Below are 20000 nucleotides of genomic sequence, written 5' to 3' on the forward strand. Positions count from 1 at the left end.
GTTGTTGGAGTGTGTTGTTGGAGTGTGTGTGTTGGAGTGTGTGTTGTTGGAGTGTGTTGTTGGAGTGTGTGTTGTTGGAGTGTGTGTTGTTGGAGTGTGTGTTATTGTTGAAGTGTGTTGTTGGAGTGTGTGTTGTTGGAGTGTGTGTTGTTGGAGTGTGTGTTGGAGTGTGTGTTGGAGTGTGTGTTGGAGTGTGTGTTGTTGGAGTGTGTGTTGTTGGAGTGTGTGTGTTGGAGTGTGTGTTGCTGTTGGAGTGTGTGTTGGAGTGTGTGTTGTTGGAGTGTGTGTTGTTGGAGTGTGTGTGTTGGAGTGTGTGTTGGAGTGTGTGTTGTTGGGAGTGTGTGTTGGAGTGTGTGTTGGAGTGTGTGTTGCTGTTGGAGTGTGTGTTGGAGTGTGTGTGTTGGAGTGTGTGTTGCTGTTGGAGTGTGTGTTGGAGTGTGTGTTGGAGTGTGTGTTGTGGAGTGTGTGTTGGAGTGTGTGTTGGAGTGTGTGTTGCTGTTGGAGTGTGTGTTGCTGCAGGCGCCCGGCTCTCCCTGTGGGAGCCGCTCCACCCACCAGGGTCAGGGTCAGGGCGGAGCGGCTCCTCCTGTACGGTCCTGCCTGCTCTCTCCTTCCTTCACACCTGGAAGCAGATCGGCCCCTCTGATTGGTGGAATGGCCCCGAGCAGTGACTGCTGCAGAGTGATGTGTCACTCTGTGCTGTGGGGTGAGCTGGGTGTGGGTGAGTTCTCCCCCCAGGGGAGAACATGGAGCTCCTCCCGTGGCGTTCAGGTGCAGCTGCTTCATAAGTCACTCTGACTGCAGCACTGCAGGCTCATCAGCTCCATCAGCTCTCTGACGGAGCAGCGACCTTCCACCTCCTCATCTTTCCATCATTTTACCTGATTAACCCCTGAACTCCCAAACCTGCAGGCAGCTTGGACAAGAATGAACAAACTTCTGAACATGTCCGCCTGCAACAACAAGAACAACCACCGGCTCTGACCTCTGTGGCGAGGAGACGTCAGAACATTTACAGGTCCTGCCCTCCACCCAGCAGGAGGCCATGATGGACTGAGCAGCAGTCACATGACCAACACTGGAGTTTAACACATCATGTGAAGGTGGAGTCAGTGAAGCTCCCGATCGCAGTGAGAGGACGGAGGACGAAGGGTGGAGCTGCATAGACAGAGGCGTGTGATGAGGTGTCTCCACCTGCAGCTCTGCGTGGTCTGTGTGGTGAGGTGGAGGTGGAGAGTCTGTCCTGGGTGGGTGAGATCGATCAGGTCATGCTCCTGTGTTCTCCTCCATCTTTTTCCTATGAAGCCCCGCCCCTCCAGAAGCAGCCTGAAGCCAGAAGAAGGTCTCCTCAGAGGAGGTCCTCCTGCAGGCGCTGGAGGCGCTCAGTGTGTGTGTGGTCTGAGACTGACGGGGTTGGAGGTGTGGGCGGGACTAACGCAGCTGGCGGTGACCACCCTCTGATCATGTGACCGTTCTCTGGTCCTGAACAGGTGAGCAGACGGTGGTTCAGGTGTCGAAGCAGGAGGCCTCGCTGCTCATCAGAGACTTCGACCCGTCCAAGGAATACAGCTTCAAGATCATGGCCGTCAGCGGGGGGAGGGAGAGCAAGCCTCTGCAGGCCAAACATGAAGGTAAGAGCCGCCCGCCACACGCTGCACGCCACACGCTGCACGCCGCACGCTGCCCGCCGCACACCGCGCTGATGGCTGGCTGTGAGGCGCGCTCAGTCTGATTTTCTGGCGGCCATGATGAGTCCCTCTGCATCACTCCAATCAGAGCTGGCCCAGCAGGTGTTCTCATCAGCTGGGATTGGCTGAGTGCCTGCTGTGACATCACTGATTGGGGTGTGGCCAGAGGAGGAAAACACTTAAAGATTTGAAGCTTCTGGTCTGATTGCAGACGAACCCTGATTGGCTCCTCCCTCCTGTCACATGATCAGAGCGCCTGAGCGTGCCGCAGGAGGAGAAACCAACCTCCCTCCTGATTGGTCCAAACTGATTGATATCTGTTTCTTCTTCAGCTCAGGGTGTTGAGGCGGCTCAGCCCCAGACGAGGCAGAGCGGCAGCGCCACAGAGGACACCAACGAGATCTCAGAAGGTAAGATCTCCTGCAGGGAAGCAGGCGGCTCGAAAAAGACCGACTGCTGCTCGCCGCTTGGCCTCCGGTGTGCGCCGACAGAGGAGGAGGAGCCTCTCTGAGATGACATCACAGGAAGACCGACCTTTTAGGAAATAAGGAAGGCAGCCAGGAGCAGAAGACGCCGTGGTCTCAGTGCTGCAGGACGCGGGCGGAGGTCAGGTCGGGGTCAGCAGGTGGGTGGAGGCTGATTGGTGGCGCAGCCGTCGCTGCTGGAGCTCACTCCACCCTCAGAAGCCTCCACCGCGCCTCCTGATCGCTGCTCACACACGTCTGCTGCGATTCACCGAGCCTCACTGCTGAGAAAACCCAGAGAGGTGAAGAAGAAAGAAGACGACGTGATGAAGAGGAGGAGGCGAGGAGGAGGAGAGGAAGAAGGAGAGGAGGATGAAGAGGAGAAGGAGAAGAAGAGGAGGAGAGGAGGAGGAGAGAAGGATGAAGGAGTGGAGGAAAGGAAGGAGAGGAGGGAAGAGAGAAGGATGAAGAGGAGAGGAAGGAAGAGAGAAGGATGAAGAGGAGGAGAGGAAGAAGGAGAGGAGGATGAAGAATAGGAGGAGAGAAGGAGGCGAGGAAGAGGAGGAGAGGAGGGAAGAGCGCGGTAAACATGGCTGCTAACAGACGGACAGCAGCAGGAAACAACCAGGCAGCAAAACCTCAGACTGTGAACCCTTCATCAGCAGCATCAGGATTTAACCCTCTGAGCTCTGTCACACGGTCAGCCAGTGTGCTCTGATTGGTCCTCCACACACACACTCCATCATGTCTGCAGTCAGAGAGCAGTCAGGGTGTGTGTGTTACAGACTGATCTTTGGGCTTCAGAGGGTTAAGTCAGATGCTGTTGTGTTGACATGTTGTGTATCAGTGTGTGTCAGCGTAGTGTGACTTCAATAAACATCCTGTGGAACACTGCTGTCGTTGTGTTGTTGACACTGAGCTGATGGTGGTGTGTTCCTTTGCAGCCTCTCAGAGTGTGTGTGTGTGTGTGTGTTGTGAAGGTTTCACCTCTGGACTCTGACCTCTGACCTGCAGTACTTCCTGCTGCCATGAGGGGCAGTAAGGTGCCGTGATGGTCAGAGGTGTTCCCACAAGGTGGCGCTCTGTTTTCATTAACAAGCATGAAGTTTGGAGGAAAAGTTACCGACTGATACGACTTCCTGTTGATGGGTTGCCGTGGTGACAGATGCCTTAATTAAACATGACTTGTTCAAACACTAGGAAGGAAGGAAGGAGCTAGGACGCGCTCTTTCTCGTGTCGCTCTTTCTCGTGCTGCTCTTTCTCGTGTCGTTCTTTCTCGTGTCGCTCTTTCTCGTGTCGCTCTTTCTCGTGTCGCTCTTTCTCGTGTCGTTCTTTCTCGTGTCGCTCTTTCTCGTGCTGCTCTTTCTCGTGTCGCTCTTTCTCGTGTCGCTCTTTCTCGTGTCGCTCTTTCTCATGCTGCTCTTTCTCGTGCTGCTCTTTCTCGTGTCGCTCTTTCTCGTGTCGCTCTTTCTCGTGTCGTTCTTTCTCGTGTCGCTCTTTCTCGTGCTGCTCTTTCTTGTGTTGCTCTTTCTTTGCTAATACAAACAAACCTCCTGTGATGTCAGCGGCGGTTTTGGAGTTCAGTGTGGCCGCTCGAGCTGCCGCCGTCTTGGTGAACTTGCTGTGTTATGTTGTGTTAGAGCCCCCTCCAGTGGACACCTGAGGTACTGCAGTGTTGAGGTTGATATGTTGTCTGTCTTTGGATAGCAGGTTAGCATGCTAACTTCAGTCTGTACCAACATGGAGGTCTGGGGGGTGCTTGACTTTCTCCTGGAGCCTCTAGTGGTCACAGGGGGAACTGCAGCTGCTCGTCCCTCCTCTCTGGGACAGAAGTGGGTCATGTCTTTGTTTTTTCTTTGTCTGCACTGAGCTGCTTTCATTAACCATTTGTTGAATACCGATAAATGAACAACTGCTTCGGCTCTGACGCTGCTGTTTGTGACAGATCTGACGGCAGCCATTTCTGACACTCAGACTCTAACGCGGCTGCCTGGCGGCGGGCGGCGAGCGGCTCGGGTCCAGACTGCTGAGATAATGACAGCCTGGACGTCCATAAATGTTCTTTTTCTGACTCATTACTGCTGAAACTCATTCTCCTTCCTCCTGTCACTCTGCCAGCGCAGTAAAGTTTTATGATGTTTATTCTCTCACTCGGAGCAGCAGTTAGACTGAGGTCTTCATCTCTGAGTAGAATGATGCCTGTCCTCCTCTTCCTCCTCTTCCTCACTGCTGTCGAGCCTCTGTGAATAATACAGTCAACAGTGAGGAAGAGGAGGACGGGCCTTCATTCTTTCTTAGCCAGCTAACCCGCTGCAACTTATTTATTTAGTAAACAAAAACTAACAGCTTGTTTCTTTGTTCCCTGTACACACACACACACACAGACACACACAGACACACACACACACACACAGACACACACAGACACACACACACACACACAGACACACACACACACCTGCTGCCTCTGTCACTGTCCTGCCACCTGACCTCCAGCTGTGAGTTAGCTGTAATGGGTCGTTTCCTTCTGATGACACGTGAGCCTCCTGGTGTTTTTATGTTGAAGCCCCGCCCCTCGGCGGACGACCCACATCACATCCTGTGTGTCAGTAAACGCAGCTTTAATCACTGAAGTGATGTTTGTCCGACATGCGGCTGTGACATGGGCCGACGGCGTTGGCGGATAATAACTTTCTGTTCTGAAGCTCGCAGCGTTTTAATGGAGGGCCGGGTAAACAGGGTGAATCATTGTGGTTGCCATGGCAGCGTATTGTCTGCAGGGATGGAAAGGTTTGTGCTGACACGAGTCTGCGTGCTGTCGGTAGCGCCGGGCGCTCCGAGCTCCGGGCAGGTGTGGGCCTGCCTCCCTGACTGTACATCCAGCTCCGTCTTCATGTGATACACGTACTGTGATGGAATCTGCACTATGAGGACACAGGTCGCTGAGGAGGCTGAATCAGTGCCGAGCTGTCAGTTACATCACTGTTTACTCACCTGTAACACACACTGTGTTCTTACTCTCAGCCTGCTGCAGATAGGAGCTAGCTGAAGTCAGTCTCACCTGGATGAGATGGCTCCGCCCTTTCCTGGCTGTCACTGCTGACCGTGTGATCTCTCCGCTCTGATGACAGCGTGGAGGCTGAGCGGGCTGTGATGATGTCAGAGGCAGCTGACCCACTGACTTCCTGCTGTGTAGATTAGATGAAGCCTGGGGGCGGCGGCTGACCTCTGACAGGGAGGGTGTTACAGCTGCGCCGCCCGCAGCGTGCTGCGCCGCCGTGACCTTCCTCCTCTGACTGCAGCTGGTTCCCGCCTCATGAATATGCATCAGTAAACAGAGCGCTCATTAGAATACTGTTTACGCTCAGCCCACCAGGGTCGCGTCCTCAGTGACACTCAGCGGCTAAGGCCTGGGACCACGGCGCCGGCTCGACCTGCCTGAGGGGCCTCTGCTGATTGGTGCCTGGGTGGAGGAGCTGTCAGTGTGTGTCCTCCACACGAAGGGTTAACCAGTGTTGATTAGTTTTTGTCTGACTCCTGGCAGCTTCGCACCTCCCTGGTTTTAATTAGTAACGCAGCAGGAGGTTTTCATGACACCAGAGATCCTCACAGTGCACTGATCAGGAACTTCCTGCTGGCAGGCGCAAACTGCTCGTCCAATCAGCTGCTGAGGATTCTTCTGTAAACGAGCAGCGACTTGCTGCTGTGTCGGGTTGTTTCCTGTCTGACTTTAGTTTACAGCTGGTCAGGCTCCAGACCCTGTGCTGGTGCTGACCAATCAGAGTCCAGTCAGGAAGTGCTGTCAGTTCTGTCCAATCAGAGTCCAGTCAGGAAGTGCTGTCAGTTCTGTCCAATCAGAGTCCAGTCAGGAAGTGCTGTCAGTTCTGTGTCTGTTGCTTCATGAAGACTTTTCTGCTTTGATCAGTTTGTTTCAGTCAAAGTGTCTTTATGCTCATATTGTCCTCACAGAGACACAACAGTCCTCTACACACATGCTAGCTGCTACATGCTAACTGCTACATGCTAACTGCTCCATGCTAGCTGCTACATGCTAACTGCTACATGCTAGCTGCTACATGCTAGCTGCTCCATGCTAGCTGCTACATGCTAGCTGTCAGAGAGCCTCAGCGGCTGGTTGTGTGTCCCCTTTGATCTGATTGGATGTTAGCTTGTGATGGACAGTGGTTCTTTTACGTCTCCTTTTTAGGACGTTTCTCCAGCTTTCTGCTCATCGTGAGTCTTCCTGGTGAGGACGGGCTGTCTCACTGAATGTGGACAGTGATTGGTCTGATGGTTTTCCGTTGGATTCTCTCAGGATGACAGAGGAGCGTCTCCTCTCATCACACCGTGTGCTTTCATCTTGTATCATCACAGGGTTACAGTAGTTATTAAACACAGACGCAGCATGAATGAAAGGGATCTGATGATTCTATCAAGGAAGGTGTGTGTGTGTGTGTGTGTGTGTGTGTGTGTGTGTGCCAGGATGTCCCCAGACCTGCTATTAGAGGAAGTGTTTCTGTCTGAAGTTTAGTTTCACTTCCTGTCAGCCTCCTCTCTGTGATCATGGTTCAGGCCTCGGTTTCCACGGTAACCACTCCCATCCCATCCACGGTGTGACTTCCTGTTACTGACACCGAACACAGAGCTTCCTGTTTGACGATGGTGCAAGCTGCTAGCATGTTAGCATCTGTATGAAGTTTTACTTTTAACGGCTTCTGAGATATTTGAAGGATGAAGGAATATTGATTTGACTGACAGATGGAAATAGGGTGCAGACAGCCTCCACCTCTCCACTTCATCTGTCCGCACAGAGGACTGCTGAGTCCTGATCCGTTCAGAGGTTCAGGCCACTTTAATCCCAGTCTGCCCCGAAGCAACGAGTCCCATCATGAGCCGAGAGCACGTCTCCGTGTTCTGAGAATGAATCCAGGCGTGGGGCTGGAGGAGGTCAGGCTCAGAGCGCAGCCATCAGGCAGTAATGATTATAGAACATTAAAGATGAGCAGGCATACGATCGGAGCCTCAGTCTGACACATTCCTGGCTCGGCGCTCAGAGCCCGGCCGCTCACCTCTGATCCGGCAGATGAAGCCAACATTTCTGTCAGGTCGCAGCATGTTTCCAGGAGAGGCGTGTGTGTGTGTGTGTGTGTGTGTGTGTGTGTGTGTGTGGAGGGCATTCTTCAGCAGTCATTTCATTCATCATTGACAGCAGGAGCTAAGTGGGCTCTCACTTCTTACAAGTCTCTACAGTGCTGGAATTTCAGCCTCCGTCTCTGTGCCACGAATACCACCGCAGCGACACACAACACGCACAACACAGACACACAATCACACACACCTCTGGATGGAAATGGCTGTCAGTCATCTGTGCTGCAGTGGAAGTGTCCTTGGTTCACTTTAGGTGTTCCTAGGTCAAAGGTCAAGGTGGCTGTGACCTCAGGTGTTCTCAGGACGGTGTGGTTGCATGTATTGATCAGAACGTGCTGCATATGCAGGTATAGATCCATCAGCTGTAACCGTGTGGACCTGCATGTGAACATCATGTTTGGTTGTCAGCACACGATGGCAGGACCACCTAACCTGTGCTCTGGTCTGCTGCACCGAGGACTCGGGTCCCTGTCCCTGCTCTCAGGCCCTCGTAGCTCGTCTCTCACCGAGTCTGTGAAGTCAACATGGAGTTGACGCCTGTCCACAGTCTGTCCTGGAGGCGGGGCTTGTGTGTCGTTGTTTCTGGTTTCCTTCCCGTGGTGTTTGGTGAAGGTGAGGCGTTTAAAGACAGGTGGTGCTGGGAGTCGCCGCGCTGCGCCCGCCCCCCCGCCCGGCTGTCTGTCTGTGTTCACGCTGTGGGATCAGAGCGGCAGCAGGTAATTGGCTGATGGAGGTACGGCTGCTTCCTCTGCCGGCCTCTGGCTGCTGTGTGCGGGCCGGGCGGCTGTAAACGAGCTGCTGCCGCCTCATTAGAGTCTGCTGTGTGTTAGCAGCCTGTAAACTGCAGACACACACAGACACACACAGACACACAGCAGAGCGCTCAGAGGCCTCCCACTCCTCCAGGGCTTCATTAGACTCTGCTGAACTGAATTAGAATTAATGAAACACTTTGTAATACTTTGTACACACACTGGCCTACTTTACCTGTGTGTGTGTCTGTGTGTGTCTGTGTGTCTGTGTGTGTGTGTCTTTGTTGGTCTGTGTGTGTCTGTAAAGCATTCATAATTGTGTGTGTGTCTGTGTGTGTCTGTGTGTGTCTTTGTGTGTCTGTGTGTGTCTGTAAAGCATTCATAATTGTGTCTCCTCTGTGTGTGTCTGTGTGTGTGTCCAGCTGATGGCGGCTTCATGTGTAAGTCTCCAGCCATCGCTGACATCGTCATCCTGGTGGACGGCTCCTGGAGCATCGGACGCATCAACTTCAGGCTGGTCAGGATCTTCCTGGAGAACCTGGTCCGGGCCTTCGACGTGGACTTTGATAAAACCAGGATCGGTGAGACTTCAGGGTCCACACGCTGCTGGGGTTTACCCTGTGTCAGAGGCTGAACCTGTGTGTGTCTGTGTGTGTGTGTGTGTGCGCGCAGGTCTGGCTCAGTACAGCGGAGACCCGCGGATCGAGTGGCATCTGAACGCTCACACCACCAAAGAGGCCGTGATCCAGGCTGCCAAGAACCTGCCGTACAAAGGAGGGAACACGCTGACAGGTACGCCCCCTGCAGGCGCTCAGCACACACTCCACCAACAGTCAGGAAGGGTTCACGTTCTATTTCTATAACTAATATTGGTACTGACAGCTGAGCATCGACGGTGGATCCTCCAGCTGTCTCTGAAGCTTAGCTTAGCTTAGCTTAGCTTAGCTTAGCTTAGCTTAGCTAAACATAGAGTATCCATCCAAACACCCAGCGCTGTTCTGGCTGCTACATGAGACAGCTAGCTTTGGCTAACATATTTACACATGAATAAAAATCAATGATTATTGATCCTTGTATTGACAGGCGGTGTGTGTATAGTCTGTGCCACAGTCCAGGTCCCTTCCTTATGTCTCTCATCCAGCATCTGTTGATGAAGCGTGGACGTTAATGTTTAGCACTGATTAAATAAAGACTGATGAGTGTTAGCAGCGTTAGCAGCGTTAGCTCCGTCTGTCAGCTGTTAGAGTCGCCATCGTTCAGGAAGCTGAAGGACGCAGCGGGCCTGGAGTGAACCCAGCTGCTCATTAAGGGGACAAAAACCTCGTCGGTGACGCCTCGCTCCGTCTGTCTGTCAGAGGGAGACGCAGACATCACAGTTAGACCGGCTCAGTGGAAGGAGCTGGTTCATGTTCACAAGGACGCCAACGACTCAAGACAACGAGGAAGAGAAGCAGTCACATGATCAACCCCTCTGTGGGTTTTTTATCTGTTCAGCACCTCTGTGGGGTCAAAGGTAAAGGGGGGGGGGTTCTGAAGCTCCAGACTCCATCTTGGCAGCGCCTGACCCCACGACCTCCTGGTTAGTCCAAATATGCGCAGAGGCGGAGCTAAGACGGATGAAAACAGGAACAGGAAGCTACCTGGAGGTTTAAATAACTGTTAGTCACCCTCATGTGGTCATTTGAGGAGGTGCAGTTTTTGGTTCATTCAGTTCATTCTATAATAAAGTGCAAGCTGCACCCGTCTGGACATTAGGTTAGCTGTTAGCTGTTAGCCCGGTTATATTAGCATTTCGTCTATATTTTTAATGTTACACTGTAAACAAACTACTTCAGCTTAACCATTATTAGCCTTAGCATTTAGCTACTTGTTAGCAAATGCTGTTAAATTCTGTAAACATACATCGGACCACTAGAGGGCGCCAGGTATGTACATGCTGATCTGGTTGCACTTTTTACACCAGATGGTGTTAAAGTGTCTCCATGTGAAGTGATGCTGCAGAGCGAACCGTCCTCACAGTGTCCCTGTCTTTGTGTCCACGTCCAGGTCTGGCTCTGACCTTCATCCAGGAAAACAGTTTCAAGCCCGAGGCTGGATCCAGACCTGGTGTTCCCAAGATAGGGATCCTCATCACTGATGGGAAGGCGCAGGACGACGTGGTCCCTCCTGCACAGAGCCTGAAGGATGCTGGGATTGAGCTGTTCGCCATCGGTACGACTTCCAAGGCGTCCCTTGATGCCAGACCGCTGTGTTAAAACGATCGGACGAGCTTCTGCAGGCGTCCATCGTCCTGTCAGTGATCGCTCTGTGTCTTTGTCCCTCCAGGTGTGAAGAACGCCGACGAGAACGAGCTGAAGGCCATCGCCTCTCCTCCTCTGGAGACTCACGTCTACAACGTGGCCGAGTTTGACGCCATGAGCAGTATTGTGGAGGGTCTGACCAAGACCGTGTGCGACCGCATGGAGCAGCTGGACAAGCAGATCAAAGGTGGGGGGGCAGTGGATAACCCAGACAGGCGGCCATGTTGGTTTGAGTTAGGAGGCCTCTCAGCTGCAGGCGTTTGACCTTCAGGCCACAGACTTATCAATCAGCCATTCATCAGTCTATTATTGTTTTGTCATGAACAGGTGGAGGACAGCCCGCCCCCCCACCTACCTCTGTGGCCCCGCCCACTAACCTGGTGACCTCTGAGGTAACGGCTCGCAGTTTCCGGGTGACCTGGACCCAGGCACCGGGCCGGGTGGAGAAGTACCGCGTGGTGTATTACCCGGCCAGCGGGGGGCAGCCTGATGAGAAGGTGGGTCCCCCTCCTCCCCCCCGCTTGTGTTTATGCTTCATATTTATATCCACGGCGTCTCTTTGATGTTTATCACACATGTTTATCCCCCCACGAGGGAAGAGGGGCGGAGGTTTCTTCAAAGATAATCTGATCCAGTTCCAGCTGATTTAATCTCCGAGGAGCTCCACGCCTTCAGCAACACGTGGCGCCTCTGAGAAACAGACTTTAGAGCTAATTACTGGAAATAATCAGCTGACATGAAGCTAACAGGGTGTGTGTGTTTCAGGTGGTGCAGGGGACGGAGAACACGGTGGAGCTCAACTACCTGAACTCTCTGACCGAGTACCAGGTGGCGGTGTTCGCCATCTACCGCAGCTCCGCCAGCGAGGCGCTGAGAGGCAGCGCCACCACCTGTAAGTTCAGAGAGCAGGCGGGCAGAGGAAGGGGAGAGGCGGGGCTAAAGTTAACCCCGCCCGCTGCACTGGTCCATGAAGTCTGCGTCTCCACACATGTCCCGTTTATCATGACAAAAGAAACAGATGTTGAAGCCTAGCTTAGAAGCTAATGCTACCTCTGGTCACATGATGTATGTGATGACGTCACAGCTAGCCTGCATTTAGCCACTTGTTAGCAAACTCTGTCTTTAAGACATATAAAGACAAACAGTAGCGAGCAAACAAGCTTAGCTAAGTTAGCCGTGTCACACGGTTGTGGTCTGGATTATTAGCTAGCAGTTGAACTCCCAGATTATCTGAGTGTGGATGGATTAAATGCTGCCATGTGGCTGGATTAGTAATTTAATCCATGCTAGCAGGCAGGACTTCAGGCAGAGGGAGCAGGAGGAGCATGCTAATATGCTAACGCATTTCCAGGTGTTTTGACTGGTTCATGCAGCTGGTTCTCCTTCTCCTCCTTCTTCTCCTTCTTCTTCTTCTCCTTCTTCTTCTCCTTCTTCTCCTTCTCCTTCTCCTTCTTCTCCTTCTCCTTCTCCTTCTCCTTCTCCTTCTTCTCCTTCTTCTTCTCCTTCTTCTCCTTCTTCTTCTCCTTCTTCTTCTTCTCCTTCTTCTTCTTCTCCTTCTTCTTCTTCTCCTTCTCCTTCTTCTCCTTCTTCTTCTTCTCCTTCTTCTTCTCCTTCTTCTTCTTCTCCTTCTTCTTCTTCTCCTTCTTCTTCTTCTCCTTCTCCTTCTTCTCCTTCTTCTTCTTCTCCTTCTTCTTCTTGTAATAGATGAATGTTCTCTGCGTCAGAACGTATGCAGCTCATGAGTCTCACGTAACTCAACAACCACCTCAAAGCACCATAGAAACTTGTGTTTCCACCTCTGAGGTGTAAAAATGTGCATAAAAACAGACGTGTGATAGCAGGAGGGGCGTCAGGTGACTGAAGCCTGGAACTGAGCCAGGTCCCTCTAACAGGACGCCGCCCGCCGCCTGCGGCACGTCCTCACACCTGAAACACGATGCTCTGGCTTTGTTCAGCCTGACAATGATCAGGGACTCCTCCCCTTCCTCCCTCCCTCCTCCTCCTCCTCCTCCCTCCCTCCCCCCTCCTCCTCTCCCTCCTCCTCCTCTCCCTCCTCCTCCTCCTCCCTCGCGCCCCCCTGTGGAGGGACTGTCTGCACGCCCTGATGGAGTCAACACGTGTGCTGACTGTGTGTGTTTGTGCTGCAGTGGCGCTGCCGATGGTGAACGAGCTGGAGCTGTTTGACATCACCCACAGCACCATGAGAGTCCGCTGGAAGATCGCCGCCGGGGCTTCTGGGTACATGATCCTGTACGCGCCGCTGACGGAGGCCGACGCCGATGAGAAGGAGGTGAGTGAGGTGATGTAGGAGGGTTAGTTCTTAAGGATGCTGAGTGACCGCCCAGCTCACACAGGCTGCTAATGGGCGTGAGATTAAAGCTGAGCTCCTTGTGATCGTAGCTTGAGATGCTTTCATGTGCTGTTATTTATCTGAGCGTCCAACACGTCCTGCTGCTGCTCAGCGAGGAAGACGAGACGCAGCACAGTAAAGCTGCTGGAGTATGAAGCTTGTATAGATGCATTAAAATAAGAAGCAGCTGAGTCGCGACCTCTGAGCGACCTCTGACCCCTGAGTGACCTCTGAGCGACCTCTGACCCCCTGAGTGACCTCTGGCCCCTGAGCGACCTCTGACCTGCTGTAAACAGAGAGAGGGGAAAACATCATGAGGCAGGTGCATTCTGGGACAAGTGAGGAAGAGGAGGAGATGCATGACGGCCACAGCCAGACCTCAGGCCTCATTATGTCTCCTCCAGACAGGAAGCAATAAAGAGCCGAGCTCGGCTGGGCCACAGCCAGAGTCCAGTCCAGGCGGAGCAGGGAGGGAGCAGCAGCACCACCCGTCACAGGCTGGACCTCCAGCCAGCATGTGGACTGCACACACAGAGCTCGGACTGATCTGACTTCAGACCTCACCCACATGTCCACATGTCCTCATGTCCTCATGTCAACACGTCCTCATGTCCTCATGTCCACATGTCCTCATGTCAACATGTCCTCACTATGACGAATCATTTTCGTCATAGTTTTCGTTAACGACCTTTTTTTGCTGATAAACATGAGACGATAACTACGATATGTACTGACACTTTCGTCAACGAATAAAAACAAGACAAAATTATTGATGGAGACGAGATCCAATCAGAGCAAATTTTGTTTGTGGAAGGGACGAATCAGGAGACGGCGGTGTTCTCTCTGCGTAAGGACGTTACCCCGCGATGCTGGAAGAAGAGACCGGCAGAGTCCTCAGACCTTTAACTCCTTCATTCTTTAAATGCATCAGTGTTAGTAGATGCTGTAAAATGTATTTTAATTATTTAAATATCCACAGCGTGTGCAGCTGCTCTCAGGCCCTCTGGCCTTGATGGTGTTGTTTCTATAGAGCAGCAGGACGTCATGTGATCAATGAACCTACAGATACCGACCCTGAGACAGGAGTGAAGGACGCCCAGAAACATGTTGTCGGTCTTAAGTTGTTGCCTCCTGTTGTGGCAGCGTGTTGTTTCTGTGTGTGTTTATTTATGGGACGAGCAGATGGACACACATTCCTCCTCTTCATCCTGCCAGACTCTCCCTCTTCATTCAGCTCGTCTTTGGCAGGAGCTGACGGTGGTAGAGTTCAGCTTCCTGACTGATCCGCTGACAGCAGGCGGCGTGTGCGGACAGGACCGAGGGTGACAGACGGGTGGAGGAGCAGAGACAGACGCATACCTTCATGCTGTGTGTGTTTGTGTGTCTGTGCAGGTCAAGGTGGCGGAGTCGGTGAACGAGGTGGAGCTGGAGGGCCTGACCCCGGCCACCGAGTACACGGTGACGGTGTACGCCATGTACGGAGAGGAGGCCAGCGACCCCATGACCAGCCAGCAGACCACACGTGAGTGCCGCCGCCGCCGCCCTGCAGCGACCTGCGCCTGTTTCCATGAGTGTGATCTGATTCCACGCTCAGATAAGGCTCCGGTTGTAGATCATATCAGAGAAAGGTGTAGCTCATAAAAATATCAGCTGCAGCTGCCTGCATCATCCGCACATGTTGACTGATGAGGTTCAGTTCTCGTTCAGGTCCTGGCCCAGTTTCATGCAGCACTGTATTTTCCACCGGACGTTTAGACTCACGGCTCCTCACACAGGCCACGGACACCCAGTGTCTTCTGACAGACTCTCATCACTCAGCACACGAAGCAGCCAGCAGGACGCCATGATGGAGTCACATGTGTAATGTGACAGGAGGAAGCAGCTGATGATTCCTGAATGTTTCCCTGACCAGCCGCCTGCAGAGCGTCTGCATGCTGCTGGCGGCGTCACATCATGGCCTCCAACCCCCCCGCTGCTATTTTCTGCACCTCACTCTGAGGAGGTTTGATGAGAGCTCTGTGACCACACCACGCTCTCTCATTTAGGCTTCAGTCTGCGCTCTTTGAGGCCTGCGGCTTTACCTCAGGGCATGTTTATGTCTTTATGCTGCGTGTTGGACGCAGGACAGAGGAGGACGCCACAAACCATCAGAGGGATGATAAAATAACTTTCACTCCTGCCTCTGTCCGCTCACATCCTGCTGCGACTGGAGCATGTTTGGGTGTCGCCTCCTCAGCATCAAAAATAAGTTGACGTGTGAGGATCGGCTGGATCTGACGCCTCGGTCCTCCTCCAGCTGTTTACTGTTGCTTTGTTCGGACAGAATGTCCCAGAGACGTACAACAAACACATGTTTACAAGAGAAACGCCCTGCTGCCAGTAGGTGGCGCTATGACTGTATCATCAGTAGCATATATATGTGTTCAGACTCGGGTCCATAGCAGTACTGTAAGATTCTGTCCACATGGCATGAAGTATGTTGGTGGTACTGCAGAAAATACAGCCAGTTCCTTTGTAATGGCGAATGGTCAACTTTGAGGCCACGCCCCCGCCACACCGTAACACTTTTGTAAGAGTTTTGGAATGCGTCTATTCCCTGTGGTGTCCTGAGTGGACACAGTGAACTTCAGCTGGATTGGATGAAGTATGTGAGGCGTGGAAAGTTTTGTAGCAGGGTCACAAATCACCAAAAATGACCAGAAAATTCAAAATGGCGGACTTCCTGTTGGGTTTGGAGGGGGGGTCCAAGAGACTTTTTTGTGCGTCTTGGAGTGATACATATGTGTGCCAATTTTCATGATCCTGTGTCAAACTGGCCAGAGGGGCTACACGTTAGGGGGCGCTAGAGAGCCAGCTGTACATACATCCTGTGGCGTTTAGAGCTGCAGCAGGATCCAGGTTCTTGTGTTCTGGACTCAGATATGTGGAGACTTCCCCCTGCTGCCACATCACCTCCCTCTAGTGTTTGTGTGGTGTAATGACACCTGCTCTCTGCTCCTCAGTGCCGCTCATGCCTGCGAAGAACCTGCGTTTCTCTGACGTGGACCACAGCTCCGCCCGGCTCAGCTGGGACTCCGCCTCCAGGCAGGTGACGGGTTACCGCGTCATGTACGTGAAGACCAGCGGGGTCCAGATCAATGAGGTGAGCGGGCTTCAAACACACAGGAAGTACGAACTGTCACACTGAGGGGCAGCATCCAGGACCTGTCCAACCACATGGGCCATGTCTCTGCAGGTGGACGTCGGCCGCGTGACCACCTGGATGCTGAGAAACCTGACCTCCCTGACGGAGTACACAGTCGGCGTCTTCGCTCTGTATGACAAAGGACAAGCCGAGGCCGTGACGGACAGCTTCACCACCAGTAAGACCTGGAAGCCATGTTACACCAACACCATGAAGACCATGTACCACAACTGTGTGTGTGTGTGTGTGTGTGTGTGTAGAGACCGTCCCAGACCCACTGGACATGAAGAGCAGTGACATCACTGCAGACAGCATCAGGGTGTCATGGCAACACCCAGCTAAAGATGTGGTGCTGTATCGACTCAGCTGGACCCCCACCGAGGGAGGAGACACCGAGGAGGTGTGTGTGTGTGTCTGTGTGTGTCTATGTGTGTGTGTCTGTCTGTCTGTCTGTCTGTGTGTGTGTCTGTCTGTCTGTGTGTGTGTGTCTGTGTGTGTCTATGTGTGTGTGTCTGTGTCTGTGTGTGTGTGTGTGTCTTTGTGTGTGTGTGTGTGTCTCTGTGTATGTGTGTCTTTGTGTCTGTCTGTGTCTTTGTGTGTGTGTGTGTGTGTGTGTGTGTGTCTCTGTGTATGTGTGTCTTTGTGTCTGTCTGTGTGTGTGTTGTGCATTGATGTTACGTTGGCGTCGATGTGTCCGCTGTCTCCTCCAGGCTCTGGTGAACGGTCTGACCAACACCTATGTGATAAAGCGCCTCAGCTCCTCCACGGAGTACGAAGTGCTGCTGGCCGCCATCTACGCCAACGAGGTGGAGAGCGACGAGGTGATCCTGGTGGAGACCACGGGTGAGCTCAGTGCCTCTGCCCCCTAGCTGCTGGAGACAAACCTCAAACATGCGTGTTGTTTTATTTTCAGCTAAAAGGACGACCACCGTTGCCACGACAACCACCACGTCAGCAGGTGAACGTCTCACTGTTGTTTTGCTTCTGATACATGAATTTACTGAAATGGTGACATGTTAATATGACCCCCCCCCCCCAGCCCCTCGTTACAGCGTGAAGAACCTGAGGATTGATGAGGAAACCACCTTCAGCATGAGGGTCTCCTGGCAGCCCATCAGCTCCAGAAACCTCCGACACTATCGCCTGAACTACGTCAGCGCCAAAGGAGACCGAGCCGAGGAGACGGTGAGACAGACTCATTCTGCTGGTGACGTCTGTGCACTGAGTCCTCAGCAGAGATCATGCTGTCTTCAGAGAGCCGATCTGTCACACACCCTGCAAAGATGTTTGAACTCCAGCTCCCAGGATGCACTGGGGTGGCTGCTAATCGTTCCTGTTTCCTTTGGGGATCATGAAGTCTGGATCCAGCTCTCCTCATGTGTGGACCAAAGCTGTCCTGTCAAATGTTTGTGGACGCTGCAGACAGAGACTCCAGCAGCTGTCCCTGCCCGGGACCAGCAGCTCTGCACAGAGTTTTCCTCTGTGGACCGCTGTCCCTCTGTGGACGCCTGTCCATGGACGCCTGTCCATCTGTGGACGCCTGTCCCTTTGTGGACCCTCTGTGGACGCCTGTCCCTTTGTGGACCCTCTGTGGACGCCTGTCCCTCAGCGGCTGGTTAAATGAGTCTCTGATCACAGGGCGACTGGACGAGCTGCTGCCATCTGTCCACACAAAGCTGTGGTGCTGGACTCAGGAGCTCCGTCATGTGTCAGTGTCCAATAAATCAGAGCCGCCGGGCAGCGAGAGCGTGAACAGGGCGGAGGTCCAGGACGGGAGGAGACTGTGAGTGTGTGTGTCTGTGAGTGTGTGTGTCTGTGTGTGTGTCTGTGAGTGTGTGTGTCTGTGAGTGTGTGTGTCTGTGGCCCTCCTGGCCCCGCCCCCTCAGCAGACCTGTTGTCGTGCTGTTTTGAGGACGTTGTGTTGCTGCTGGAGTAACATGAGTAACACGCCGTGTTGTTCAGGTCTGGCTTTGCTCCCTGCCGCCTGCCCTGCGGCTCAGGTGGATCTGGCTCCATCCTCTGCTCTCGGCTCTCTGAACGCATAAATACTTTATGACTGCGTGTTTACACAGAGGTGGAGTAAGGTGGAGTCAAAGTGTAGCTGGAGGCGTTTTTCCCCCCGCCGTGCTCGCTGCCTTTTTCATCAGGGCGGGCTGAAATGGATTTGTCAAGGCCTGCAGTGTGTGTCTGAGGAAGAGGAGGGTCTGTGGAGCCAGGCCAGCCTGTGCATGCTCAGAAACCAGCCTGACGGACTGACGGAGGACTGACGGAGGACTGACGGAGGACTGACGGAGGACTGACGGAGGACTGACAGACAGAGCACAGCAGGGTTGAAGAGATCTGCTCAGAATACGCAAAGACACATCTGCTTATAGACAACAGACAGACACTGCTGCAGAGGCGGCGTCTTTGTTTAGCTGAGCATTAGCATCACTTTATAGCATTAGCTGATGGGTTCCTGGCATCAGTTTGCTTCATTGGGTCGTTGTCATGCTAACGTGAGCTAACTGAGGCTCTGTGGAGAGAGAACATCGCCTCCTTTGGATCGGTTCGTCCTCAGAGGACGTCCCGCTCCGCTCAGACGTCTGAATCACTGACATGTTGACATGAAAGCGGCTCTGATCAGATGATCACAGAACCACACACAGCTGTAACCCAGCGGCTCTTATTAACGCCCGCAGTGTGTGTCCCCTGTGTGTGTCCCCTGTGTGTGTCCCCTGTGTGTGTCCCCTGTGTGTCAGTCCAGCATCCTCCAGCCCCCCCTCACTGTGATCTCCCTCTGTCCCTGTGTGTGTGTAGAGTTAATTACAGTAATGAGCAGGAGATCAGGATGTGTTCGCCTCATTAGTGTGTTTCCTGTTGTGCGTCTCTTCATGTCCTCCTGTCCATTGTGTTTACAGAGGACGGTGCCCACCGGTCAGAGCGGCCTGGTGCTGCAGCCGCTGCTGTCAGACACCGAGTACAGAGTCACCGTCACCCCTGTGTACTCTGACGGAGACGGACCCACGGCCCGGCAGGCCGGGCGCACACGTGAGTCCTGCTGATGTGGTGTGTGTGTGTGTGTGTGTGTGTCTGTGTGTGTGTGTGTGTGTGCGTGCTGTATAAAAACACAGTCAGGCAGCAGCTGATGTTTACAGACTGAAGACAAAGAGAAGAAGAGGATCAGAAACACACAAACACACACACACACACACACAGTGTGACTGGATTTGTGCTGTCAGGGAGAAATGTGGGCAAAGTCAGAGGAAGGATGCAGGAATGAGGACAGACAGAAATCTGAGGACATTCAGATATTTACATACATTTACATGAATTTATTCCTGAGGGGAGACTCTCACACACACACACAGACACACACACACAATGAAAGGTCAACACAAAGAGCCATAAAACATCCAGTGAGCTCATCATTCAATCCACACATGCTGCCCTTCAGGATTCCTCCACTACTGTTATGATTTATTATTGTTTATATTTTATATTTATTATATTCACAGTGTCTGAACCTCGTGTTAGACCATAACTAATATCTGCATATACACAAAACAGCTGAGTGGAGGTTTGATTAGCTGATGAGGCCGATAACATAAAAACTCAGCGAGGCCACACAGGAGGTTCAGGTGAGGAGGATCAGGTGAGGAGGATCAGGTGAGGAGGATCAGGAGGATCAGGTGAGGAGGATCAGGTGAGGAGGATCAGGTGAGGAGGATGAGGAGGTTCAGGTGAGGAGGATCAGGTGAGGAGGATCAGGTGAGGAGGTTCAGGTGAGGAGGATCAGGTGAGGAGGATCAGGTGAGGAGGATCAGGTGAGGAGGATCAGGTGAGGAGGATCAGGTGAGGAGGATCAGGTGAGGAGGATGAGGAGGATCAGGTGAGGAGGATCAGGTGAGGAGGATCAGGAGGATCAGGTGAGGAGGATCAGGAGGATCAGGTGAGGAGGATCAGGAGGATCAGGTGAGGAGGATCAGGTGAGGAGGATGAGGAGGATCAGGTGAGGAGGATCAGGGAGCATCGTGCATCGAGGGGGAAAGTTGTGTTAGCAGCTGTCGTTGTGTTAAAGTGTGTTGCATCCACCATCTTTAGGAGGATGAAGATGTTACAGGTCTGCTGTCA

The 20000-nt window shown here is 52.9% G+C and overlaps 1 protein-coding gene across 6 annotated transcripts in view; it reads left to right on the forward strand.

Moving 5' to 3' along the window:
• LOC114431927 (collagen alpha-1(XIV) chain-like) overlaps positions 1-20000 on the forward strand; it is a 48125-nt gene that overhangs the window by 6307 nt on the left and 21818 nt on the right. For 4 of the 6 annotated variants that reach the window (XM_028399609.1, XM_028399610.1, XM_028399612.1 and 1 more), the window contains 17 exons: positions 1491-1631; positions 2021-2098; positions 8476-8634; positions 8726-8845; positions 10100-10264; positions 10379-10540; positions 10681-10850; positions 11119-11245; positions 12501-12643; positions 14096-14225; positions 15706-15845; positions 15939-16065; positions 16148-16287; positions 16598-16730; positions 16801-16845; positions 16927-17072; positions 18788-18917. In XM_028399609.1, coding sequence (XP_028255410.1) covers positions 1491-1631; positions 2021-2098; positions 8476-8634; positions 8726-8845; positions 10100-10264; positions 10379-10540; positions 10681-10850; positions 11119-11245; positions 12501-12643; positions 14096-14225; positions 15706-15845; positions 15939-16065; positions 16148-16287; positions 16598-16730; positions 16801-16845; positions 16927-17072; positions 18788-18917 — 2256 coding nt within the window. The remainder of the gene's footprint in view (positions 1-1490; positions 1632-2020; positions 2099-8475; positions 8635-8725; positions 8846-10099; positions 10265-10378; positions 10541-10680; positions 10851-11118; positions 11246-12500; positions 12644-14095; positions 14226-15705; positions 15846-15938; positions 16066-16147; positions 16288-16597; positions 16731-16800; positions 16846-16926; positions 17073-18787; positions 18918-20000) is intronic. The other 2 variants (XM_028399611.1, XM_028399613.1) reach the window with 2 other exon arrangements.

The sequence above is a fragment of the Parambassis ranga genome, chromosome 2 (assembly GCF_900634625.1).
Source record: "Parambassis ranga chromosome 2, fParRan2.1, whole genome shotgun sequence".
Classification (NCBI taxonomy): domain Eukaryota; kingdom Metazoa; phylum Chordata; class Actinopteri; family Ambassidae; genus Parambassis; species Parambassis ranga.